Source organism: Nannospalax galili, unplaced genomic scaffold, assembly GCF_000622305.1.
Source record: "Nannospalax galili isolate Female #2095 unplaced genomic scaffold, S.galili_v1.0 scaffold835, whole genome shotgun sequence".
NCBI classification, from domain to species: Eukaryota; Metazoa; Chordata; class Mammalia; order Rodentia; family Spalacidae; genus Nannospalax; species Nannospalax galili.
The window spans coordinates 250,034-276,155 of record NW_008336306.1 but is presented as its reverse complement, the minus strand read 5'-3'; the positions used below and the strand labels follow the sequence as shown (position 1 = coordinate 276,155).

Genomic DNA, 26,122 nt, shown 5'->3' with positions numbered 1-26,122 from the left:
CACTGCCCTCTTCTGACCTCCACAGCACTGCATGACATGGGTGCACTTATATACATGCAGGCAATACACTCATACACATAAAATTAAAAATGATTTTTAAAAATCCACATGCAACTGGTCGGTACCCCTTTGGATTGCACCTCTTATGTTTTATGCTTTCTTTCTCACTGCAAAATTCATGACCCGTGTTGTCTTTCCTTTTGTCATGGGAAGCTCTGGAGTTTGCATCATTCCTGGACTCCAGGAAGAAGAGAAGGCAGCTCTGCACCAGCGCGGCCCTAAGGTGTTGGGGGCCCTGCAAAAGCTTGGCATCCAGGCTGCAAAGGTCAGAGAGAGGACTCTACTGGTGGGATTTCCCCAATTATGCCCAGAGTCTGTGGTCTGATTCAGCCAGGGAGAGCAGGGGATGGAGGAAATTAGATAGAGACTTGTCCTACCAGAGCAGTGCCAGGGGATCAGTATCACCTAGCCAAGGGGGAACATAGATGCCCATTTATTTCCTGCCTTGTCTACCAGCTCTGAGCCTCCAATTGTTCTTTCTCTGATGCCCAGGCTCCAGTAGTTGCTGTGCTTGGCTCTGGTGGGGGACTGCGGGCCCACATTGCCTGTCTCGGGGTCCTGAGTGAGATGAAAGAACTTGGCCTGTTGGATGCTGTTATGTACCTCGCAGGGGTCTCTGGGTCCACTTGGTAAGTGTCGCCTGTGGGGATGGGAGTGTGCACCATGTTTTCCAAAACCAAGATCAGAGCTGTTCCTGAAGACACCAAATGCATGCTGTCTGGTGGTTTCTTTCTGCTTTTAGGTGATAATTGAACATTTTATGTTGTATGGTGTGATATTTAAGTACGTGCTTTCACTGTGTACTGTATTTTTACTTTTCTTGTTGGTGTATCAAAATACCTAACAGAAGCAACTTCGAGAAGGAAAGGCTTCCTTTGCCTCACACTGTGAGGGCAGTCTGTCACGGCACTAAAGGGATGGCAGCGGGCACATAACATGGCAGGTTACAGTGGGAAGCACAAGAACTCTCTCCTTTTTATTCCGTCTGGGCCCAGCCGCCATTGGACTGGTGGTCCTGGGTTGTATAAGATAGCAGACCTTACACAGACCAGAGGAGCAAACCAGTAAGCAGTGTTCCTCAGTGGTCCTTTCTTTAGTTCCTGCCTCTAGGTTTCTGCCTTGAGCTCCTGCCCTGGCTCCCCTCCATAATGGACTGTGGCTCTAAGGTGAAAAAGACCCTTTCCTCCTGAGGTTGGTTTTGGTCAGAGTGTTTTATCAAAGAATAGAAAGCAAACTAGGACAGGACCATCATGTTGTCTCTGACATGACGATGTTGTGTGAGAGATTTTTCCTTCAGAGATGCAACTCATATACATCTACCCAGAAAGGGAACCCACAGCAGACCAAAGTTTAACCAGGACACCCAAGTCCAACTTGCTGAACCAGTGAGTTTTTACTGGAGTTACTAACAGGAGTGTCTGTCAAGGGTTAACTTACAAGAACAGGGATGAATCAAAATCAGCTGCATCACTGAAAAATCTACCCCAGGGGGCTGGAGAGTTGGCTCAGCGGTTAAGAGCACTGGCTGCTCTTGCAGAGGACCCAGGTTCGATAAAGCTGGGGAGGGGGCTTTGTTACAACAATTCCATAATGTGTATAATGTGCTTTGAGCAGACTGACCCTCTATTATGCCTTTCCCTGTCCTCTTTTCCCTCCTGCTTCCACATTGGTAGTGTTTTAACATACTGAGTGGTGTTACCACTTTAGGTGGATACAGTATATTCCCTTAGGATCTTTGAGGTTTTATAATAGAATATTACATTTAGTCTATGTAGAACTCTAATTCAGCTCCGCCTCCCCCCTATGGCCGGTCTGAAGGACTCGTGCCTGTGAGTATACTTCCAAGCCCAGGACAGACATGCCTGATCAATCTTGGCACCTTTTCCTTACATAGATAAGGCCACATAGGCTTTTGAACTAGCTGAATGTGGAGAGAGAGGTCAATGGTTGATGAAGATAGTGGCTTGAAGGCAGAACTGCAGAGCTTAGGGGTAAGGCAGCTCCTGCAGGGTCACACCTATTTTTAAAATTTTTTTATTGAGCTTTTTAAATTTCATACAATATTTCCCACTCAAATCCAGACTCCCACCTCCATCCATGCCTCTGCCCTCTCCCCCCACCAAACCCTGTGTGCTCTGCCCTACATGCTGAGTCACTTTTCTCATTGCTATGACAAAATACCCAACCAAAGCAACTTAAGGCAGGAAAGGTTTATTTTGACTCGGTTTGTGGGGGTACAGTCCATCGTGGTAGGCATAGCAGAAGGAACATGAGGCAGTTGGTCTACTGCATCTTCAGGGGGAGAGCTGGACTTGGTGGCACATGCCTTTAGTCCCAGCTTCAGGAGGGAGGCAGAAGCAAGTGGATCTCTGTGAGATCAAGGTCAACCTGGTCTCCATAGTGAGTTCCAGGCCAGCTGGGGCCACAGGGAGACTGAGTCTCAAAAAGGAAAAAAAAAAAAAGACAGAGGGGCTGGAGAGATGACTCAGTGGTTAAGAACATGTATTGCTCTTGAAGAGAACCCGAGTTTGGTTCCCAGAACCCATTTCAGGTGGTTCACAACCACCTGTAACCCCAGCCCCAGGGGGTTGCCTTTTAGGCATCTGCAGTCACCAGCAGTCAAGTACACATACCCACACACAGACACTCATGCTTGCATGTGATTAAAATGAAAATAAAGCTTAAAACAATAGTTTTTAAAAGAGGCTAGAGAGATGGCTCAGCAGTTAAGAGCACTGGCTGTTCTTTCAGAGGACCTGGGTTTGGTTTCCAACACCCACATGATGGCTAACAACTCTGTAACTTCAGTTCCACGGGATCTGATCTGAGACCTTTTCTGGCCTCTGAGGGCATTGCATGTACAGGTACACTTACATGCAGGCAGAACGCTTATACACATAAAATAAAAATAAAAGTTTTTTAAAAAGAACCAAAAAGAGAGATGGGGCGGGAAAGAAGGGAAGGGAAGGGAAAGGAAGGGAGATGGGAATTCTGGTAGTCAGTTTACATTATCCTTATATTCAGTCCAAGACCTCAGCCCATGGAATGGTACCTCCCATATTCTAGGTGGGTCTTCCTACCTCAGTTAAAGCTCTCTGAAACGACCTCACAGACACCCAGAGATGTGTCTCCTAGGTGATTCTAAGCCATATTAAATTGACAATCAAAATTAACGTGTCAGGAGCTGAAAAATAGTTCAATACTTGGTAAAGTACAAGCAGAAGGAGCAGAGCTGGATCTCTAGAACTTTATTTATTTATTTATTTTCAGTCTTTTTGAGACAGGGTCTCCCTATAGCCCCAGCTGGCCTGGAACTCACTATGTAGACCAGGCTGGCCTTGAATTCACAGAGATCCCCCTGCCTCTGCCTCCCAAGTGCTCAGACTATAGGCATGTACCACCACGCCCAGCTTTAGAACCCATATTTTAAAAAGCTTGGCGTGGTGGGTGTGGTGGCACTTGCTTGCAACCCTTGCACCAGGGAGGCGGAGATAGGGGGATCCCTATAATTCACTCTTCTGTCAGTCTAGCTTTATAGTGAACTCTAGGTTACTGAGAGACTGTCTCGAAAAACAAGGTGAATGGTTCCTGAGAAACGACACCAAAGAGTGCCCTCTGGTCTCCACATGCAGGGGCACACAAGTACATGTGTACTCCTCCCCACACATGCACCTGCGCGCATGCACACACACACACATTAACCATCCCACCTATGATCCTTATGCTCACATCTGAGTGGCTCGGCTTAAGGTTGCGCAGTACTTCCCTGATCCTACCTCCAGGGGGTGCTACTGGAATAGGATTTAGATTTCCTTTCTGTTGCTTAAGCAGAATGCTGCAGCCTGTAACTGAGGAGGCAGCCCTTCCAGTCCAACAACTTTGGCTCAACTCCCACAGCATGTCTTTGAGGGCTGGTATAAGCCCAGATGTCACCTCAGTGCACCTCTGTCTCTGGCTGTTGAAGAGGACCCAGTACTACTCTTACATTGCCGCTGTTGGAATTACAGGATCCAACACAGGAGGAGCATCCAGACAGGAGCTGTCCAGTAGAAGTATAACTTGAGCCACCATACTCATACTTGTCCTTTCAGACTTTTTTTTTTTTTTTCTTGGCCTTGCCTGGCAATAAATATTTTAATTTTTGTTTAGGATGACAAATAATTTTCAAGTTTATTTCCTTGTTTGTTTGCTATTTAAATACAAAGCTAAACCACAAACAGGTTCAATCAGGACATTTCATCTCACTGTTCCCCATCCTGTTGGATCCTCCTTTATGTCTCAGACAACTGACCAGGCTGGTGAGGGGTGCAGGGGAAGACTTTCTTAGGCAGCACCGTCATGAGGCTAGGGGGGTGGGGTGGGGGTGTTGGGGACAAGGGTAGGTCTCCATTCACATTTCCTTGGCTCCTAAACCCCAGCCCCTGGACTGAAGGTGACCAGTGAGGACCAGCCCTTCCTAGGAAGAGAGGAAGCCACCAACTCCTGCTCATATTCCAGGGAAAAACTTGAGTCTCATCCTGGCTTCTTGGCTACTTGGCCTTGCTGCCTGACAGGTACCCCTGGTGCCGTACCCATTAGATGCCTGATGCTACCAGTGGTGGCTGAGACCCTGGGCTGGCAGGTTCACACTTCACGGCTGTATCGTCCCAGGACACCAAGGGTTCTGACAAACAGAAGGCCTTGATAACAGGTCCAGAACTTTCCACGCAGTAGAATTGGAATGTAGAGGATAATTGGGCTTAGTGATTTCTGGTTCCACTACAAAACTTTGCTTTTGATTAGAATAGAGTACCATCTCAAATCTTCTCTACAAAAACCAACCAAACAAAAAGAAAAACAAAAGACTCTGAAAGAAAAGAAAAACACAGCCATTTCACTCACTTCAAGACCTTTATACATATAAGTTGTTTTCTGTGGTTTCTTCTTTCTTTTTCTGATTTTTTAAAAATGTTTTTTGATTTTGATTTTTTTAAAAAATAAATTCAGTGTTCACATTTCTATAAAGAATTAGTGCAGTTTCAGGAAACCTGCCCCATTAGGGCAGGGCAACAGTGCTTTTCCTACAGCCTCAATCTCATTGCGTACCCTAGTGCTTCAAGGTGCCTGGAAAAGCCCTAAGCCGGTGGAAGAGGTCTGCTTCTGGCCTGGACCTCCGAGCTCAGTAAGCTTTGGAGAAAGCAGAGGGGAAGACTAGCTTACTGCGAAATCTTTTTTAAAAAATATTCATACACTTCAGTGTATGTGCCTGTTGAGATGTTAGGGACAACAAGAGCTTGGAGACCTCCTGTCCAAGTTGTGCATGGGAGGGGGTGGGGAGCAGAGCCCTCACACCCACCTGCCCTAGGCTGTAGGGTGCAGGGAAGTCCTGGCTTTCAACTTGGGGCAGAGCCTCACCTGGCTTCCTAGTTCATGCTTGGCTCCTTACTCTAAAACCTATGCGGAGTCTGACTGCACGGGAAGCCCAAACGTTCAGCTTCTATGCAAAAAGGTACAAAAACAACTCGAATATAAAAGTTTTGGTAATATAAGGCAGTCTAAGTCCATCTTAGAAACCTGTAACAGATATTTAAATACTAAAGTGAAAAGGCGTCTTTAATATACTTTATAAAAACATTTTAAGTACTTTGCTAAGATTAAGTGTGTGTAAAAAAAAATCATTTCCCTTTGAGGGCACTTTGTCCTTTGAAGGAGGGGAGCTGACAAGGGGGGCAGCGCGGTGGTCAATGCTTCAGCCAGGGGTAATGGAGGCCTTGCTGCGGTTCCCATAGTCATACCGGAGCTCCCCGCTGCGATGTCTCGGGACACGATGAGGATGAGGTGAGGGACGCCATCCACGTCGTGCAGTTTGGTCTGGCAGTTCCCACACTTGCTGTGACTGATCAGTCTCCCCAGGCGATTTGTCTCTCGAGTGGCACCCACGCAATAGGTTTTGCTCAGATACTGAAAACTGTACACGTAGCAGCCGTGGAAGGTCCTGTGCGTACAGAGCCTTCCACTTCTTGGCATCGGTGATCTCCATGAAGTCCCCGTGGTATTCCACCACAAAGTCTCCCCGGGAGAACTGCTGAGTGGCGATCACACCCCTGCCTTTGCCATCAATGAGGTCAAACTTCACGCCTTCTTCCTTCCCGCTCTTGATCAATTCTTCTATTTTTTTTTTCCTTCTCTTCAGGCTGAAGCTCAGCTTTGCTCCTCCTGGAGCTCCTTCAGGCCAGGTAGAAATCCGTGAGTTTGAGATTCTGTTGCGTTTTTCCTTGAGCTTTTTTCCGAGGAGCCTGCTTGCCCTTACCGGGCTTTTTCAGGGCTTGCTTGGCGACCACTGTATTGGTAGAATCACAGGACCAGGGTGGACTCTTTGGAAGTTCTGCTGCTTCTGATTTTTGGTTTGGAAAAGGTGCCAGGGGACCACTCCTGGTGTCTTTGATCTGTTCCTCAGAGTCATGGTGCTTAGGATCGTATTCCCAGCATTTCTTTTCTCTTCTCGCCTCCGGTAGATTCCAGCTAACAGCTTCCCCTGGTATTTGACTTCGTGATGGGCCACTGAGTTCTCTTCCTGAAGGGGGGAACGCATTCCAGAGCATTTGTTCCGGCTCACGTATGTATAGATCTTTGACTGCAGGGCAAACATGGTCTCCTGCAGCCCGGCCCTTGTAGCGGGGCTGCGCCCTTGCCCTCTGACCAGCGGGCCCAGGGCGTCCCCTTCCCCCCTGGCCTGTGCAGGGCCGGACCCTAGGCCCAGAGCAAGACCAGGCTGGCAGGCTGGCCCGGCGCCCCACCTCGCAGCCCTTTGGGGCTTTTTGTTATTTTGTCGTCTCCCCCCCCCCCCCCCCCGGAGCTGAGGACCGGACTACTTCCTAGGCAAGCGCTCTATCAGCTAAATCCCCAACCCCCCCTTTCGGACTTTTTAAAAGCCTTATGGGGGGGGGGGGGGAAATAAGTACAGTGGCACTAATTTTAATGGTGTATTTTCCAGTAACATTTGTATTTATTTGAGAATTTTAAACATATATGCACTGTATTTGATCATATCTACCCCACTTCTCCCCCTCCAACTCCTTCTGAGCCTGCCTGAACACAGCTCTCTCCCAATTTCATGTTCTTTTTCTTTTATAACTACTGAGTCCAGTTAGTGCTTTTTATATAAGCATGGGTGTGGGACCTATTCATTCCAAAATGGGGCAACCTACCAGTGGCCATACCCCCAAAGGAAAGTGACTCTCCCTCCCCTAAGTGTCAGACATATTAGTATTTTATTTTCATTTTTTAATGTTTTATTTTATGTGTATGAGTGTATTGCCTGCATGTATGTAAATGCACCTGTGTCATGCAGTGCCCAAGGAGGTCAGAAGAGGGTGTTGGATCCCGTGGAACTGGAGTTACAGATGGTTGTTAACTACCATGTGTGTGCTGGGTTTTCAAACCTGGGTCTCCTGCAAGAGCAGTCAGTGCTCTTAACTGCTGAATCATCTCTCCAGCCTCCCACATTAGTATTTTAATCACATAAAGTAGCAGTCAGTAATCCAATATTTGACGTTCCTTTTCTTAAACTGTTTTTGAAAGCTGATGCACATTTAAGTATTTTATTTATTTATTTATTTTACACACATGTATATGTATATGTGCATGTGTGTGCCATGGCATGAATATGGAAGGCAGAGGACAACTTGTTGGAGTCAGTTCTCTCTTTTCACTATATGGGACCTGGGGATTGAACTCAGGTCCTCAGGCTTGGCAGCAAGCTGCTTTACTGACCAAGCTATCTTGCCAACCCTGATACCACATTTTATACCCACACCACATTACCATTTTGAAGTAGTCATCTCATTGCATGTCAAAGTGAATGTGCAGTTGGAAAAGGAGCCGCTGCTACCAAACTTGTTTCACACGTTTCAACACTTTGCAGTAACTGAATGGAATAGCAGGGTCTAATTGAAGCTAGAGAATCTAGTTTCTAAGTCACATTCATCACATATATTAAGTACTTTCCTCATTGCTGGGACAAAACTTACCTGACAAATGAAGCTGGAGATGCGACTCAGTGGTTAAGAGCACTTGCTGCTCAGTCATGAAGACCAGGGTTTGGATCCACGTGGGATGAGTTACAAACACCTGTTACTCCAGCTCCATACACACACAGAGAGATAGAGACAGAGAGAGACAGAGAGAGAGACAGAGACAGAGAGACAGAGACAGAAAGAGGGAGATAAAATCCAAGAAATTATAGAAAAGTAAGAAAGTATGGGTTTGTCTTGGCTCACAGTTTGAGGTACAGTCTGTCTTGGCAACAGAGGTGTGAAAGTGGCTGGACATACTGAATCTGCAGTCAGGAAGCAGAGCGAGATGAATCCCGGTGCTCAGCTCACTTCTCCTCCTACCCACCCTTCTATTCAGTCTGGGACCCCAGCCCATTGGGATGGTAACATCCACATTCAGGGTGGGTCTTACTGCCTCAGTTAATCTTTCTTAAAATGTCCTCAAAGACATGCTCAGAGATCTTCTAGGTAATGCTGAATCTTGTCGGGTTGACAGTTAAGATCACCTGCCACCCATGTACAGGGCTGAAGAGCTTATATGTGACAAATGTTTGTTATACTGCACAGTGGAATGAAGGTGTGTCATACTGCTCAGTGTGGCTATGGCTATATCACACTGCGCAGTGCAGATGTTGACATTGTGCACTAAGTGTTAATGTGAACATCAGAAGTATTTACTGAGGGGCTAGAAAGGTGGCTCAGAGTTAAGACAGCTTGCTGCTCATACAGCGGATTGGAGTTTGGTTCCCATATCAGGAGCTCACGAACACCTGTAACTCCAGCTCCAAGGGGTTGCGATGGCCTCTTCTGGCCTCTGTGAGTACTTGCACACATGTGTGTACATACATAGTGACACGCAGACATACACATGAAAAAATAAAGTCTTGCTGAGCATGGTGGCACACATTAATCCCAGCACTCAGGAAGCAGAGGGAGGCAGAGCTCTGTGAGTTCGAGGCCAGCCTGGCTTACTTAGTGAGTTCCAGGCCAGCTGGGGCTATAGGGAGACCATGTCTCAAAAAGACCAAAACAAAACAACAACAAAAAAAAGAGTTAATTTTTAAAAGTCTTAAAAATATTTACTGAGTGAAGTAGTGGGTATCAAGTTTCATTAACAGGAACTGGCAAGGTGTTCCTTTTTTGAGCCTCCCCTCTCCCCAGGCTGCTTGATCTCAGTTTGTTTCTCTAAGATACAATAGAGAAAATAAAGTGTGAGGATAGATTATCTGGAAGCAAATTCAGTTCTGCTTTATATGCCTGTGTGACCATGAGGAAGTTGCTGAGCCTCTCTGTGCCTCCGTGTCTATAAACTGACGATGATCTTGCCATTCCCATTGCTGGTTGGTTATGAAGATGATGTTAACAGTCAGATTCTTCATTCCCCCCAAATATTATTTGCCTATCATATGAAATGTCTAGGATGTGGGGCTCAAGCGGACACTAACTGTTGGGGTTAAGAAGTTTATTAAAATAGGTACTAATGCCATGGACAGACATACGGAAGATAACAGTATGGCAGGGCCTCTTTTGATGCCCTAGCATCAGAGACAAACAGCACAGTGGGGTGGGGGACTCTGAAGAGGAATCGGGGCCTAGTTGAGTTGGTCCCTATTTATAGGTGCCTGAGGAAAGGGGGTGCTTCTCAGCAGGAACCTATAGCCAGACCCTCTGATTTCCCCAGCAGAAGGCAAGAAAGGGGATGGGGTGCAGGGTGTGTGGCAACTAATAACCCCCATTGTTGTAAACTCATTTCCCTCAGTGAGAACCCCTGGCCTCTGGCATTTTGTCAGCTAGAGATTCACAGTGACTCAGTAGGTCTGTGGATATCACAGTAGGGGAGGGCTGCGACAGGTATGGCAGTCTGAGCGGCAGTCTGGTCTGGAATCTGACTTCACACCATGATGTGTTTCTTCCATCTTATCGTCCTACTTGTTAAGTGGAAGTCACTGCAGGGGATGCTCCATGTGTTCAAGTCCTTATCTGCCACACTTCTTTTATGTCCATTGATCATCATTTCTCTGGCTTGTCATCCTTCCATGAGAGAGGGTCCGGATTAACAGCATCCTAACACTCCCTCTCCCCTGCCTTCTTGGGCCAATCTTTCTATCCTCAGCCCACCCCTCTTGCTGTCTCCAGGGCATTGTCTTGGTTCTACGCCAATAATGGGAAGATGGAAGGCATGGAGGAAGAACTGAAACATCGATATGAGAATTGTGAGTGGTCTCTTAAAGAGAGCCTAGAGAAAACCATCCAGGCGGCCAGGATGGAGAATTATTCCCTGACTGACTTTTGGGCCTATTTGGTTGTTTCCAGGCAAATCAGAGAAGTAAGTCACTCCCAGCAGAGGATGTGGGGCCCCAGGTGGAACAACCCCAAAGACCTTGACTAACTTATTTTTTAGCTTTTCCAAATCTGGGCACTTAGAGCTTGTCTCAATACTAAAATACACCAGAGTTGCTGATATGGGAGGAGGGTGGCAGGATCCCGATCCCCCTCTTAGGATTCTTAGACTCATTAATAAATAGATTTAAAGATGGGCTCAGACGGAAGCTTCAGGACAATTTAGTATTTAAAAGAAAAATCTTCAAGGTAGGCAAGCTGTAAATCTCAGCTGCTGTCCTGGAGGGGAGAAGGGAAAAAAAAATCCTTAAGGCCATGCCTGCTTAGAGCTGGCTATGGAGATCAAGCACTTGACAAACTTGCAGCTACATAGTGAGGAGGGGAACTTTAAAGAAAGTCCAAAATGTTGGGGCATCCTGAAGTGTTAGGCAGTTCAACCAGATAGAGAATCTCCCCTCTGCAGCTTAGTTGATCAGAGTCCCCCCATGTCCTGTTCTTTCCGCCCCCAACAGCAGTTTACTGCATCTATAAATTTGAGGAGGGCCCTGGAGAACCTTGCAAGTTTCAGCTTTTCCAGGCACATGAAGTTTGTTTACCTTCTGGGTCCCATGAGCCTCCCCTTCCCTTCTGGAGGGAATGTTTCAATTTGGAGGAAATTGCTATATAGCATTCCTACAGCCTGTGCCTTTCATCATTCCTAAAGGATGCAGGAGGTAGAGGAAGTCACAGGGGTGAGACCACAGTTAGCACTTCCCAGTTGGGAAGTCACTTTTTGATCATATATTACACTCTATGAGTCCCTTGTTGAAATGGGTTTCAAAGATGAAGTGAAAGGAAATGATACCCCAGCACTAGGGGGTTGGGGGAGGAGCCATGTACAAAGGTCTCCCAGTTGGGGGAGACATCATGGTACCCCTGTGCTCTCATCCGACTCAGTCTCAGCACATTCTCTCCAAAGCTCCAGGACTCTCATCTGTCCAGCATAAAGAAGCCAGTGGAAGAAGGAACTCTGCCCTACCCAATATTTGCAGCCATTGATGGGGATCTTCAGCCTGCCTGGAGGGAAAGAAAAACCCAGAGTAAGCAGAAGGCAGTAGAGAGGGACGTAAGGCTGGAGATAGAGCTCAGTGGCAGAATGGTGCTTGCCTAGAGTGTGTGGGGCCCTGGTTTCCATCCCCAGAAAGGCTCTGGGTGGAATGTGTGGATGTTTTCCTGACTGACCCTTTGGGAAGCCCAGGAGCAAAGGGCTCATGGAAGAAGGCTGCCAGGACAGGATGCTCAGCTCAAGGAACAGCAAAGTGGAGCCCCAGACATCACCAAAGGGCCCATACTTGCTTTGGGTGACAAAAGTTAGTTGTTACATGTTATGGTTGAGGGAACCAGCTTGAGGGTACAGTGGGATGATCTCTTTCCTCACTTATCTGCCTTTCTCCATGATTCTATTAACTACCCCAATGCTGGTGACTGTTCTAATGCCCTGTTTGTCTCTTGATACTCGGGCTCTTCCCTGGGATCAAGACCTTCTGGCCCACTTCCCATGTATAGAAGGCATTCATCTGTTTGACATGAATGCCCTGATTTCTCAGCATCCATCAGGCAGCTAGCGTTCTCCTCTCTCATACTCTTCAGGACTCCCTACCTAGGGAATGGTGTGACCTACAATGGGCTGGGTCTTCCCTCATCAATTATCAATCAAGACAGTCCTCCACAGACATGCCCACAGGCCAACATCATTAAGACTCTTTTTGTAGGAGATTCTAGGTTGGGTCAAGTTGACAGTTAAAACTAACCAGCACAGTCCCTGTACTGCTTTTCTGCCAGATTGGGTAGAACCGACCTCCTTGTTTTCATAAGCCCTCCCCCAGCAGTCTAGAGGTGCAGTTGATATGACTGCAACATCTATCACTCCATTGATCATCAGAGTAGATATGGCCGATTTTGATGGTTAAAATGGTGGCCCCTTCCTCCCTCACCACTCCATATGACCTCCTGAAGCTATGTACTGTGTTGAGGATGACCTTCTCTGATAAAGGAGGACCATTATTCAGTCAAGGCTGTATGCACTCTCTCCAAAAATCCTCTCAGGGCTGGTAACCCCTTCCCTAGTTCAGTCCTTCTCAACTACTCCCTAAGGCAGCCTTCCATATTGCAACAATTGCCTTCTCCACCACCCTGAGTATGTCCTAGACCAAGAATCAACTTCTCATGGGAGGACTCTCCCAATTAGTTCTACTTGGTCTCCCTGCCAACATCTCCTTCCCTAGCTACCCAATGGAATTTTCTAGAACAAGCATGGTCATATGAGTTCCCTTTCTTACAATAACCCATCCCCTCCTCAGTGCTCCCAGATAATCCTCATGCAATAGCGTGTCTAGACTCTTCTTAATTTCCACATTCTGGGGTTGCCACTGTGATGAGATAGAGGAAAAAGGTGGGTGAGAGGGCTCAAGTTTGGAGAAACTGGGAGAAGTATGGAAACAGCATTCTGTGGAGGTCACAAACCACTTCCAGTTGAATAGACTCTCGAAGGCCTGGGAAAAGCTTTCCCAGTTGTTTCTGAGACCACCCAGCCCATCTCAAATATGATGGTCTCTTGGTTGGCATTCCTCACTCAATAGATTCTTTTTTCCTGAGCACTGGCTACATTTAAGGCTCAGAGCTAGTGGATCACCCTTGTTTTGCCTCCCCAGAGTCCTGGTTTGAGTTCACCCCTCACCATGCTGGCTACCCTGCACTTGGGGCTTATGTCCCCATCACAGAGTTTGGAAGCAGATTTGAGAAGGGAGAACTGGTTAAATCCAAGCCTGAGAGAGATCTGACTTTCCTGAGAGGTCAGTACTGGGGTCAGATGGGATTCAGTGGGGCTGGGAAGTAGAGGCAAAACAAAAGTGTTCTCCCTGAGTGTCTAGCGCTGCCTGGCTCCTGCATTGCTGGGAGGAAAGAGACCTCGGGGCTTCCCGAAGCAGGCCTTCGGCATCTCTTAGGGGCTTCCTTCCTGTGAGATACCTGGTAACTTATCAAATGGTTCAGGAGGGGCAATTTCATAGAGGGGCCCAAATCCAAGCCTCTAGCTCCTGATAAATAGAACTGTAATGTAGATGTGCAAGATATACCAGATTCCACAAATAAAACACTCAACACAGTGCCCAGCATGTAGCAGGAATTTAAGGATAGTTGAATCTCCATTTGTTCAGCAAATGATTCCTTGTTGTTGTTTGAGACTGGGTCTCCTTTATCTCACTTTGGCTTTGAGCTCGTGACCCCACTCAGGTTAGCCTTGAACCCCTCATCCTCCTGTCTCCACCTCCCGAATGCTAGGATTCAGGAGTGTAGCACCGTGCTCAGCTAGTACGTCATTGTGAGATACACTGTGACTTCACCATGGGATGTCTTGGTCTTCTTTCTCTTTTCTTTGCAGGTTTATGGGGAAGTGTTCTAGCTGATTTTGAAGAAATTAAGAAATTTATTTTGGGTGAGTATTTGGAAAACACAGGAGTGAAAGCCTAGCGATACCTTGTATAAACAAATTCATCTTAGCAGAAAAGAGAATTGCATGTCATTACCCTGACAACTATATCTCCTAACATTATTCACTTCTCTCAAGACTTCATCAGGGGCAGCTAGGCTGCTCCAGAGTGGCCAAGAGTTCAGGTTGCCTTGGAAACAATGTTGCTTAGATATAGGTGACCTCTGTGACCTGTGGATGGTAGGGTCACCTCTCCATACATCAGTTGCTACATCATGATGGCCATAGTTATCAGGATTCAGTGAGCTGATTCTTATAAAGCATCTAGGACAGAGCCTAGTAGAGAAAAGCACTAGGAAGTTTTAACAGTGGTTATCTGTTCCACCATATTCTTTCCAGAACCCTGAGGAGTGGATGCTATAGTTATCACCTGCGTTTTTCTGAGACTCATAGAGTTGTAGGAATTTTGCTGAGTGACTTGCCTGCCCTTACTGGCCAGTGAGCACAGCTTCAGAGGTGAATGGCAGAGGAGTGTGCTGCTTTAGAGCCGAAGTTTGTGCCTGGAGCCACATCTCAGATCTGCCTTACATGCCTCACTAACCAACCAACCAAACTCTCTGTGACCCAGGGTTGCCTATAAATTAGAAAACAGTGCCTCCAGTCTCATCTATTAGGCATGAGTTTTAAGTGACCTAATTTGTGTAAGGTACTTAGAGCAGAGCCTGGCGCATAGTCATAATGACTCACTAAATATTAAAATTGTAATAATGTAACCTGATAGAACGGGTTTGCATCACAGCGAGTGAAAAACCCAAATAACCAAAGCCAAGAGGTGAAAGAGTAGAGAAAGAGTATTACCTGTGTAGGTAAGGAGAGCTCGGGAATTGGTCCAGAGTGCTGCCCTCCCCAGACAAAGGTGTAGGGACTTTATAGGAGGAGGTTAGGGATCTTTGGGAAGGTATTTCAGGACTGGGCACATTCCTATGAGCATGCTTCAGTTAGGAAGGAGGGCTGGGGGGAGGGGTGGCTTAGTGCCCACCATGCAAGAGTGAGGATCAGCGTTTGGATCCCCAGAACCCATGCAAATGCCAGATGGGCACAGCTGCCTTCCCGTAATTCCAGCCTCAGGAGGTGGAGACAGAATCTCCAGAGCAATTGAGCTAGAGAGACTGTGGGTATGAATGAGCTCTGGGTTTGACTGAGAGACCCTGTCTTAATGAATAAGGTAGAAGAGTAGTTGAGGATAATTCCCAGTATCAAGCACAAGCCTCCACATGCATGCACACACATGCATGTGCACCTACATACATACCTGTGCCCATATGCATACAACCATGCATACATACATGCATGCATATGAACTCTGGGAGCATTTAACTTGTATCATAAAGATGATGAGCAACATACTCCGTTCCAAAGGCCAAAAATGTTGAAATTATTTGGGAGCTCTTATCTAATCCTTAAAAGACTTTAGGGTTACCTCTTCAGAGGGGGGAATGTTAGAGTAGCAGAAAACCCCATTAAAAAAAAAGAAGAAAGAGTACATGAAGTTATCAGAAAAAAAGTCATGGGGAGTTATGGGAGGAGTTGGAGGAGAGGGAGTGGACATGGATTTGATCAAAACACCTTATATGCTTATATACTTGTATGAAATTCTCAATAAATTATTTTTAAAAAATAAGAATAGAGCCAGGCATGGTGCCACATGCCTTTAATCCCAGCACTTGGGAGGCAGAGGCAGGCAGGTCTCTGTGAGTTCAAGGCCAGCCTGGTCTACATAGTGAGTTCCAGGCCATCTGGGGCTACAGGCTACAGGGAGACCCTGTCTCAAAAAAGACCAAAAAAAAAAAAAAAAAAGAAAGAAAGAAAGAAAGAAAGAAAAAAAGATGGTGGGCTTCACCTAGTGCCACAGTACTGGATACCTGGTTGATGCCTTTTTTGGGAGACATCCATCTGCTGTGGACGAAAATAAAAGAAAAGGGGATGTCATTCTGTGAGAAGGTTTCAGATGCAGCCAAAGTGGACATTCTGAAGGGGAGTTATATATTAGATCTTTATTTAATATCAACAATGACCATGCTGTGGACCAGGCTGCTCTAATTTCTTCTCTGTTGCTGTGATAGAACACTCTGACTGAAAGCAACTTAGAAGAGGAAATAGTTTATTTGGCTTACATTTCCAGGTCACAGCCCCTCATTGATGGAGGGAAGGGCAGGAACTTGACGCAGAAAGCATGGAGGATTGCTGCTTGCTGGCTCATTCATTGACTCCCTCACAGGCTCAGCTAGCTTTCTTACACAGCCCACGGCCGCCTGCCTAGGCATGGTGCTGCCCACAGTGGGCTTGGCCCTCCTGCATCAGTTAACACTCAAGAAAAATCCCTCACACACATGTTCACAGAACAACCTGATAAAGACAGTTACTCAACTGATCTGGGGAATTGAGGCCCTTTAAGAAAAGACAAGTTTCAAAGGAGAGTCTGTTTCTCTCTAGCTTTCCAGTGGCTAAAGTTGGAGGATGGGCCTACATTTCATTTTTCTAGTGGATATACTAAGCTTACGCTCTAGAAAAAGAAGTGTTGATTTGTAGTGGTTACCAATTTCTATGGTGTAAATTCTCCCTCCAAGTTCAGGTTCTCAATAAGCTTTTACTAGAGGCAGAGTTGTAAGAGAGGCACAAAATTAACTGTTGACAGTAGATGCCAGCAGGCTCCAACCCATTGTGGCTATACCAATTAAAGGGATAGTCCTAGAGAAATGTGCCTTAAAAACATTTAAAACCAGTCAGGAGTAGGGTTGCATGCTTGTAATCCTAGCGCTTGAGATGTAGAGGCAGGGGATCAGAACTTCAAAGTTAAACTGAGCTACATAACGAGTTCCAGGCCAGCCTGGTGGAATTTGAGAGAAAAACCAGAAAGAAAAAAACCAAAAAACAACAACTCAGCACCATAGCCAGTGGCTGCATTGTACAGTTAAGCATGTATTTTCGTATCTCTACTCTCTTTCAGACTATTTAGTAAGCCTAACAGAAAAATTGACACCAACACATCAGCCCAAGGGAGGTAAGCACCCTGCATTTTTGTGAGTCACTCATGAAGATATAGACTAAGAAGCTTTGAAAACCAGCTACTGACCTTGGAATGTCACAATCAGCCATTCATCTGGTGCTCACCATCCCCCTTTGAAATACCATTCTTACCTCAACTGCTAGGCTGGGAACTGCTATGAATGAGCCGTGTGGGGTGTGTGTGTGTGTGTGTATGTGTGTGTGTGTGTGTGTGTGTGTGTGTGTGTGTGTGTGTGTGTGTGTGTGCTGTTCCTCACCTTCCCAGGTCACGGTCCCCAGAAGCAATCTGGAAGGGAGTGAATGGGGAGAGAAAGAAGCCTGGTCCTGAGGGCTCCTGCCACTGTCCCACCTAGAGCAAGGGAGATGGGCTTCTCTGCCAATCACCAGCTAGGTGGACCTGGGAGGAATATCTAGTTCCTTGAATTACAGGTGGGAGACTGTATGCATAAGCACATGGAAGCTGGGTAGGAGACACACAGCATCAGGAAAAGGGTTCCCAGAGGATTTGGTATATATGTGTGAGTGTGGTGGGGGGCAACGATGGGATCTACATGTTCTCTGTGGGTGGGTGCTTTGTCTCTTAGCAGCGTACGCAGGAGTTCTACATAAAGGACCTGTAGGGACAGCGGTGGATGAAGCGCTCTTAGATTTAGTGATGGCTTATATTCAAGACCAGGATGACTCCAGCATCCAGGAGAAGTTCCAGGCTCTGCAGCAGGCACTTGATGCTGAGAGAGGTTTGTGCACAAGGACACACTTGCAGGCTGCTGTGTGGGTGCTGAGGGGTTGGAAGAAGGCAGAATTGTGACCTTTTCTCCTTCCTCCTCTTTCTTACACAGGCCTACAGAGTCCAGGTAGGAAGTACCAATATTCAAAAGGAATCCAGCTGGGGCTGAGGCAAGGGGGTATGGAAGCGAACCAGCGAACCCACTGCAGGCAGCCAGCAATCACCACAGTCCATGCAGAAGTCCTGCTTTTCAGGCAGGGAAACTGAAGCACAGAGAATTTGAGTAATGCGCAAGGTCACACAGTACTTAAACAGCCTTCCTGGCATTCAGACCCAAGCACTTTGCTCTAATGGTTAGAAGCCAGAACATCTAGGTTTTCAGGGAAATATTTCCATTCTTAACTTCTAACAACTAATTCATACTTATTTTAGGACATGGAATGAGATGATCCTATCTAGGACTGGGCTTACACCCAGGAATTGCTAGTTGAGGCAGGTTGTCTGTAAAAGAGGGAGCAGCGGGTTGCATCCCAGCTGTGTGAGCTCCAGCAAGTGATGATCGCTCTGTTCTTGTACTCTTCATCTATATAACGGAGTAGTACAGGTATCTCGTACTCAAATGTGAGGAAGGTTTAAATATAGAATGTGTGTTATGTGTTCAATAATTGTGATCAGAATAGTCACAGAGTCTGAACCATCCGATTAGTGAATGTTGGTAATCTTGGAAGATGGAGGGCTTAGATCTGAATTGTGAGAACTCCAACATGCAGAGTCTTGAGGCAGAGAAGCAGGAGAAAATACAGAAAAGGAGAGCATGTAAAGTAGGAGAAATGGAGGCTGTGTTGGAATCACCCACAGACAGGAGAGAGCGCCACCTGGGGAAGGCACCATCTGTGGTAGCAGTCTGTTGTGTGACACTATTCCCTGAGAGATGTGAGCGAACATCTACTCATCCCTATAGGAAGCTAACGACGGACCAAAGTTAAGTATACCACCAAAGTCTAACTTGGTGAAGAAGTGTAATTTTTGAGGTTGCTGACAGGAGCAGAAATGACTCCAAACAGCTGCATCATCAAAAGCCCACCCCAGAATGGGTGGCAGCTTACAAAAGCTGGAACCTTGGAGCTCACTACACAACCTGCAGACAGCTCAACAGGTTAGAGAGTGTGTTCCAGGCAGCTCAGCTGGCTTGAGAGTGTCTCCCAGCAGTCCTTACTGCTTATATAACCTTGAAGAGGGTGGGACCTCTTATGCCTGGTCAGTTTCAGGGACTTTCCTGAAGCCTTAAGTTGTTCACTTTCCAAGATTTAATAAGCTTCCTTGCAGAGTGGGAGTGCTTTTTATCTCAGAGGAAATTGCTATACAGCACAGGTTGTAGGTTGACTGGCCAGGTCATCGGGGGAGATGACCTAAAGAGGGCTAAGCAGTGGCTCCTGTCAGGTGACATGTGTCCAGCCTGAAGGGAGTGACCACCTGGGTTTCTTGGGGGCAGGTGAGTCTGGTGAGTTGGAACACAGCTGGTTGGTGGAGATGGGTAAGAACTGGAGTAAGATCTCCCCTGATGAGCAGAAGCAGTTCCTGGAATACCTGGTGCATTGCTTCATGAGAACAAGAAACAAGACCAAAGAGACCGCCATATACAGCTCTGAAGAGACTGTCGAGTACAGCTCTGTGAGTTGGATCAGACGTGAGTGTCAACGCCATCAGTCTCCTTCTTCCCCTCCTTTGTCCTCATCTGTATTAGTTACTTTTCTTCGTGCTTTGACAAAATACCTGTCAAAAGCAGCTTAAGGAAGGAATGGCTTATTTGGGCTCACGGTTTGAGGGGATAGTCTGTCACGGCTGAAGGGGCAGGAGATGGCTGGTCACATCATATCCACAAAGAACAGAGATATGAGTGATGATGCTTAGTTCACTCTCCCCCTTTTATTCAGCCTGACACCCCAGCCCATGGGACTGCTGCCTACCCTCAAGGTGGGTCTTCCATCCTTAATGAAAACTCTGGGAATGCCTTCACAGATGTGCTCCAAAAGGGGCCTTCTAGGTGATTCCATTGAGTTGACAATGGAGATTAGCTGTGATACCACCCTGTAGCCACCCTGCAGGAGCTAGCTGTTGGATATGACCACTGGCCCTAGCTGCATTCTTCTATCCTGGATGTCCTGAGATAACAGCACAACACAGGCCTGCAGTGGAGGGGGACAGACGGGCTGCAGAGAGAAATGGCAGAGCCAGCACCTGGCCTCAATGGAATGGAGGCTGTCTTCCCAAGTGATTCTAGACTGTGTCAAGTTGACAATTAAAACTAACCATCACACTCTGCACCCTCATATGACCTTTCCTCTGGGTGCGCCTCCTTGTTAGACCCCTCACCAATATAAGGGCCAGTCCTCTTGGACTAGCCCAGCCCCCATGATGACTGCATTTAGTCTCAGTGTTCCTCCATAAAGACCCTGTCTACCTCAAGCCATCCTGCAGGTTAGAGATCCACCATAGGACTTTGGGATTAGTAACAAACACCATCCCATGGTACTCACCTTGTGCCTTTCCATTTTCCTCTCTAGATAAACTCTGGGACATTTTTACTTTTCTGAATAAAACTGGAAGTTGCTATTGGAAGTGGGAGTGGGGAACTGTTCACAACTTCCTGTATAAACACGGTGAGAAAGCTCTTCCTTCCACCTCCCTGATCCTCCTGGGTCCCGGTGGGGTATGAAGAATGAGGGACAAAAAGCAACCTCAGCTCATCCTTTTCTCAGAAGTGTGGGGTGGAGGCAGCATGGCACCTTCTGGGCTGAATGTTGGAGCCTTGTTGACGTCAGTGGCAGGCAGGGTGAGGTCCAGTCCCTGAAAAGCTGATGGTTTCCTCTGCATCTAAAAAGATCTTACTTTGAACATTCAGACAGAATTAACTCTAAGGCCACTTTATAACCTGCACAAACTTCTGTCTTCTTCGTGCATGAGTGCCCCCTCCCAAGACCATGCCCATCCCTGTGCATTTGAAAGTTCCACCATTCCTTTGTAATAAGACTACCACGGACATTTTAAAAAAATTTTAATAACTACATGATTAGGAGAAGCATTTCATTACAGCTTTAACATATTCAGTAACACACTCCAGAGCAAGAGTACATCTCTTTCACAAGTGGCTGTAAGTTTCTAGATTCACAGTTGAATTAATACAGTTATACAATATTGAACTCAGTATAAGCCCTTTAAGACATAAAATTGTATGAGTTTTTAACCTTTAAAAAAGATCTCCATTTCACATGGACATTTTTTATGATTGATTGCTTTTTTCAGTTCCCGAATAGATGTGCTTCCCCAGGAAGGTGAGTTCCACAATGTGCCCAGCTTATTCAACATTTTGCATGGTTTGAGTAGTTGTATTGGTCTGTTTTCTGTGACTATAACAAAATATCCTAGGCTAGATACTTTATAAAAAAAGAGCGTATGTAACTCATAACATTGGAAGCTGAAAGTCCAGTATTAGGTGACCCCATCTATTCAGCCTCTGGTGAGGGTGTTTCTGGTTGCATCATAACATGGTAGGGCCATGTAGATAAGGGATTCCATCATGGAGTGGCCCCACCACATAAGTACTTTTCTCTCTCAAGTACTCATCCACTCCCTGTGACCAACATGAATCCTTTCTAAGGGTGGTATCTCCACCTTCCACTAAGCCCCTCCTCTTAAAGTTTCCACCACTTCATCACCCTCACACTGCTGACCAAGCTTCCAGTGCATGAATCTCTGGGGAACACACTCAAACCACGTCCAGACCACAGCAGAGGTGAAACCGAGCTGAACATGCCCCCCCCCCCGCCACCATGGAGTTCTGTGCAGGGCAAGGGGACACAGCTCTGTCTATATATAATACTGTTCCTATATGTACATTCTGGCCTTAGACTAGACCAGTTCAGAACCAACTGGCTCTCTTCCTGGGTTTAGGCAACCTTGCAGATGAGGCCATGCAAAGCCGGGAGTTTCTCCACCTGATAGACGCTGGTTTAGCCATCAACACACCCTACCCGCTGGTTCTGCCTCCTACACGGAAAGTTCACCTCATCCTCTCCTTTGACTTCAGTGCCGGGGATCCTTTAGAGGTAAATGAAAAGTAACTTACATATATGGGAGGAGGGAGATGGTCCTGCATGCAGGCAGAGCTCTACAGGAAGGCACGCAGGATCCAATTGGGAAGCAGGACAGGGCAGGTGCTGTCTGGGGACTCCAGAAGGCAAATGCACTCACCACCCCAGTCCTGGAGTGTTCACAGTCTATCAGTAGCCAGCAGACCTCTGGCATTCTGAGTCTAGCCTAGACCTTCTTGTACCCCCTTTCTGACAGGCATTTCTGCTACGTTCTGGGTCCCACCTCCCCACCCAGAGCAGTTTGACCTGTGGCAGTTCAACTGCTTTTTTTTTTTTTTTTTTTTTCAATTTAAGGTAGAGAGCTGGGATTATTGCTCAGTTGGTAGAGTGCTTGCCTAGTATACACAAGGCCCTGGGTTTGATCCCCAGCACTGCATAAGCAAGGTGTGGCGGTGCCAGCCTGCAGTAGCAACACCTGAGAGGTGGGGGTAGGAGGATCAGGATTTCAAGGTCATGTTCAGCAACATAGCAAGTTCAACTCTCCATATATATATATGTGTGTGTGTGTGTGTGTGTGTATGTATCACACATATAGATGCATATATACATAGAGAAAGATGTGTGTATATATATGCACATATAAAGATATATGTATATAGACACATAGATGTGTATATAGAGACACATAGAGAGATGTGTGTATATATATAAAGATGTGTGTATGAACAGATACATATATGTGTATATATATGCATATGTAATGTATAACTATAATCCTGCTTCGCTGAACAGGATACATCTGAGAAATGCATAATTATCATTAGGCAGTTTCATCACTGAGCCAACACGAAGGACCTGGATGGCAGAAATCAGTCCCTGTGCCTAGGCTCCTAGGCAGTGAAGAGATTGGTGAATACAAGAAGTATGAGACTACTAGGGACCCATGCAGCAGAGTGCTTTACAGTAAATATTCTCTGACTAGGATTACTCTTCAGAATAATGATGGAAACTGTACATAGCAAATCATAAACAGTGACTATATTTACTTTCTGTCATTAGCTCCAACATAGCTATATGAGCTATTCTTTTAAAATATTTTTTTTGTCTTTTTGAGACAGGGTCTCCTTGTAGCCCCAGCTGTCCTGGAACTCACTATGTAGACCAGGTGGCCTCGAACTCACAAAGATCTGCCTGCCTCTGCCTCCCAAGTGCTGGGATTAAAGGCATGGGCCACCATGCCTGGCTATTTTGTATGATTTTTTAATGGGATGTATGTGTGGTGTAGCTGCCTGTGCAAAGTGCATGTGAATGCAGTGCCCTCACTGGCCAGAATAGGGTGTCAGATCCTCTGGAACTGGAGTGATGGGCAGTTGTTAGCCACCATGTGCTGCTGGGAACCAAACTCAGGTCCTCTGCAAGAGCAGCCGATGCTCTTGACCATCAAGCCGTCTCTCCAGCCCCGTATTCTTTTTTCACTAATTTTTTATTACATTTAATTTTTGGTGGAGGTGAGTGTGCCATGGTACATGTGGCAATCAGTGCATTGTGTGGAGGTTGACTTTTCAGCTGGTTGGCATGTGTCTTTACCCGCCAAGGCCTCTCACTAGTCCTTTTGTTGATTTTTAAGGTCAGTATGCAAAGCAGTAAATTTCACTATGGCATTTTCATAATGTTCTTATTCATCATCTCCCTCAAAGGTCCTCCCTGATCTCCTTTGCCACTCTTTCTGGTCCCTTTCCTCCCTCTAAATGGTCTTCCTTCTGTTTTCATGTCCCCTGTGCTCCATCACCCTTTCTGCTCCCTAGCATGCCTCCTTCCCTTTCATGCTCTCTTTTCTACTTTCATGACCAGCATGTGCACACATATGCACACACATACACACATGCACACACCTGTACAGACACAGATGTGCACATGCATGCACTTGCATACATATTCACATACCTACACACAAGCACAAATGCACATACACATATGCATGCATATGCATAAATACACAGGTACAGACACACATATTCACATATTTACACACAGGCACACCTGCACATACACACATGCACATATATACACATGCACACATGCACATACATGCACATGCACACACATACATGTATACAGTTCATACATATATACACACAAACACAGGTTCATGCATGCACACACATACACACATGCACATACATAAATGCATACATGCACACATGCACATATATACACTGCATGCATACACACATGCATACACGTGTACACACATGCATATACATACATACATATGAACACATGCACAGAAGCATATGCATGCACACATGCATACACATACATATTTCAACCTAGATTCTACATTTGAGAGAGCATGTGGGTAGGCACTACTGTTCTACATGACTGGCAAAGAGGTATGTTTGTTCACAACAGCATTACCACACACATGCTGTGGTACATGATGATCACAATAGTGTCACTGAGCAGTAGAAATTTTGCAACTGCATTGTGATTTTAGGGACTCAGTTTTGTCTATGTGGCCTACTGTGCACCAAAACCATACGATGTGCTATGTAACTGTGTTTGTTAGTACTTGCAGCATGGGCTGGCAAGAGAGCTCAGTGGCTAAAGGCACTTGCCATGCAAGCGTATGAGCCTGATAAGCTGAGTTTGAGACCTGGAACTCATGTCAAGGAGGACAGAGAACCACCTCCTCTTAGTTGTTCTCTGACCTTCACACGTGTGTGTGCCCGACACACACATCATGCACACACAGTGATAATAAACAAATAATTTTTAAAATACTGTGGGCCAGTGAGATGGCTCAGAGAGTAAAGGTGCTTATGCTAAGCCTGATGGCCTCAGTTAAGAGAACTGATGTTTGTTGTTTGTCCTCGGACCCCACATGCACACTGTGGCATGCACGTGCATACATACACATACAAAATAAATAAATGCACTTAGCATTGGATTTATTTTTTCCTTAAAAAGACACAGGCATGTATAATATCCAATTGTATCTATTATGAAATACACACAGTATATAATAGTAGGTATATCAGTCATAATCAAACATATGTCTTACATTTATGTGTAATGTAGGTTGCATTCACATGTATTCCACTGACATTGCCACACTTTGGTCAGAGGTATCCACCCTTATTTTTATTGGCTAAAATCTGCCTGTCCTCCATTTCCTGAGTCTTTGGCCCTGGAATGCTCAAAGTTCTGGTTCTAAGATTTCTGGGGAGGTAAAAATTCCTCCCCAGAACAGGCAATGTGATAAAGGTGGGAAGATCAGAATCTTGAGAGTCACTTTCTAGTGAGTCTTAGTTGTGCAACTCTGAGCTCTAGACACTACCCCTGGGCATCTGTTTTCTCATCCTCTAAATGAGTATAGCATTATCTCCCTCATAAAAATCCACAGAGAGACTCCTCATGGGGCTGATCCACAGCTTTTGTTCAGCGATGATGCTCATGAGATGATGATAAAACATGTAAACAGTGTGGGTGTGGTGGCCCACACATGCATTCTCAGCATTCGAGGTTATACCTTGCCACCACACACACATGTAATCCCAGCATTTGAGATTATACCTTGTTCTACTGTGTACCTGGACCCTTTGCTGAGGTTCCAGTGGGCTTCCAGGCACAGTCCTTGAGACAGCCCCCATCTCCCCTTCTCAGACCATCAGGGCCACAGGCGACTATTGCCGCCTCCATGAAATCCCCTTCCCCCAAGTGGAAGAGAAACAGCTGAAGGAATGGGCCCAAGCCCCTGCCAGCTGCTACATCCTGGAAGGGGAAACAGGACCTGTTGTGATGCATTTTACCCTGTTCAACAAAGACAACTGTTACTGTCGAGGTAGGTGTGTGAGGTGGATGGGTCAAAGGGCCAAACTGGGAAGAGCTACATTTAAGGGGCATCTGGTCTACCCTTCAACATCTGAAAGTCAGGACAGTGATGAGGAAGCCTCATTCTCTCCACCCTGTGGCCTCCAAGAGGGTGGCATGCTGTCTCAATCTTGGACACTTCTGTTGGTTAGCCCCGTTCTTTGGAGCATTCTTGTCCTAGGGGTGCAGTTGTAGGAAGATCCAGCATCCAGTGGAGTGATCCTGATCCTGTCTGTCCCACCCCTGCCATATCCCACACTAGACTCTGGACCTCTACCACTAGGCATCCTTTAAAGAATAAAATGTTGGGCTGGAGAGATGGCTCAGCAGTTAAGAACACTGACTGTTCTTGCAGAAGACCTGGGTTTGTATCCCAGCGCCCACATAGCAGCTAACAACTGTCCATAACTCCAATTCCAGGGTATCCGATGTCCTCTTCTGTCCTCTGTGGGCATTGCATGACATG

General features: G+C 46.2%; 1 protein-coding gene across 1 annotated transcript in view; it reads left to right on the top strand.

The window, feature by feature from the left end:
- The first annotated feature begins 205 nt into the window (after positions 1 to 205).
- The window catches only part of Pla2g4c (phospholipase A2 group IVC), a 29,570-nt gene continuing 3,653 nt past the window's right edge, over positions 206 to 26,122 (top strand). Inside the window, exons 1-11 of the mRNA XM_008831007.1 lie at positions 206 to 325; positions 553 to 689; positions 10,230 to 10,419; positions 11,392 to 11,512; positions 13,124 to 13,264; positions 13,852 to 13,905; positions 17,550 to 17,702; positions 19,185 to 19,379; positions 20,257 to 20,352; positions 21,644 to 21,798; positions 25,450 to 25,621. Coding sequence (XP_008829229.1) covers positions 206 to 325; positions 553 to 689; positions 10,230 to 10,419; positions 11,392 to 11,512; positions 13,124 to 13,264; positions 13,852 to 13,905; positions 17,550 to 17,702; positions 19,185 to 19,379; positions 20,257 to 20,352; positions 21,644 to 21,798; positions 25,450 to 25,621 — 1,534 coding nt within the window. The remainder of the gene's footprint in view (positions 326 to 552; positions 690 to 10,229; positions 10,420 to 11,391; positions 11,513 to 13,123; positions 13,265 to 13,851; positions 13,906 to 17,549; positions 17,703 to 19,184; positions 19,380 to 20,256; positions 20,353 to 21,643; positions 21,799 to 25,449; positions 25,622 to 26,122) is intronic.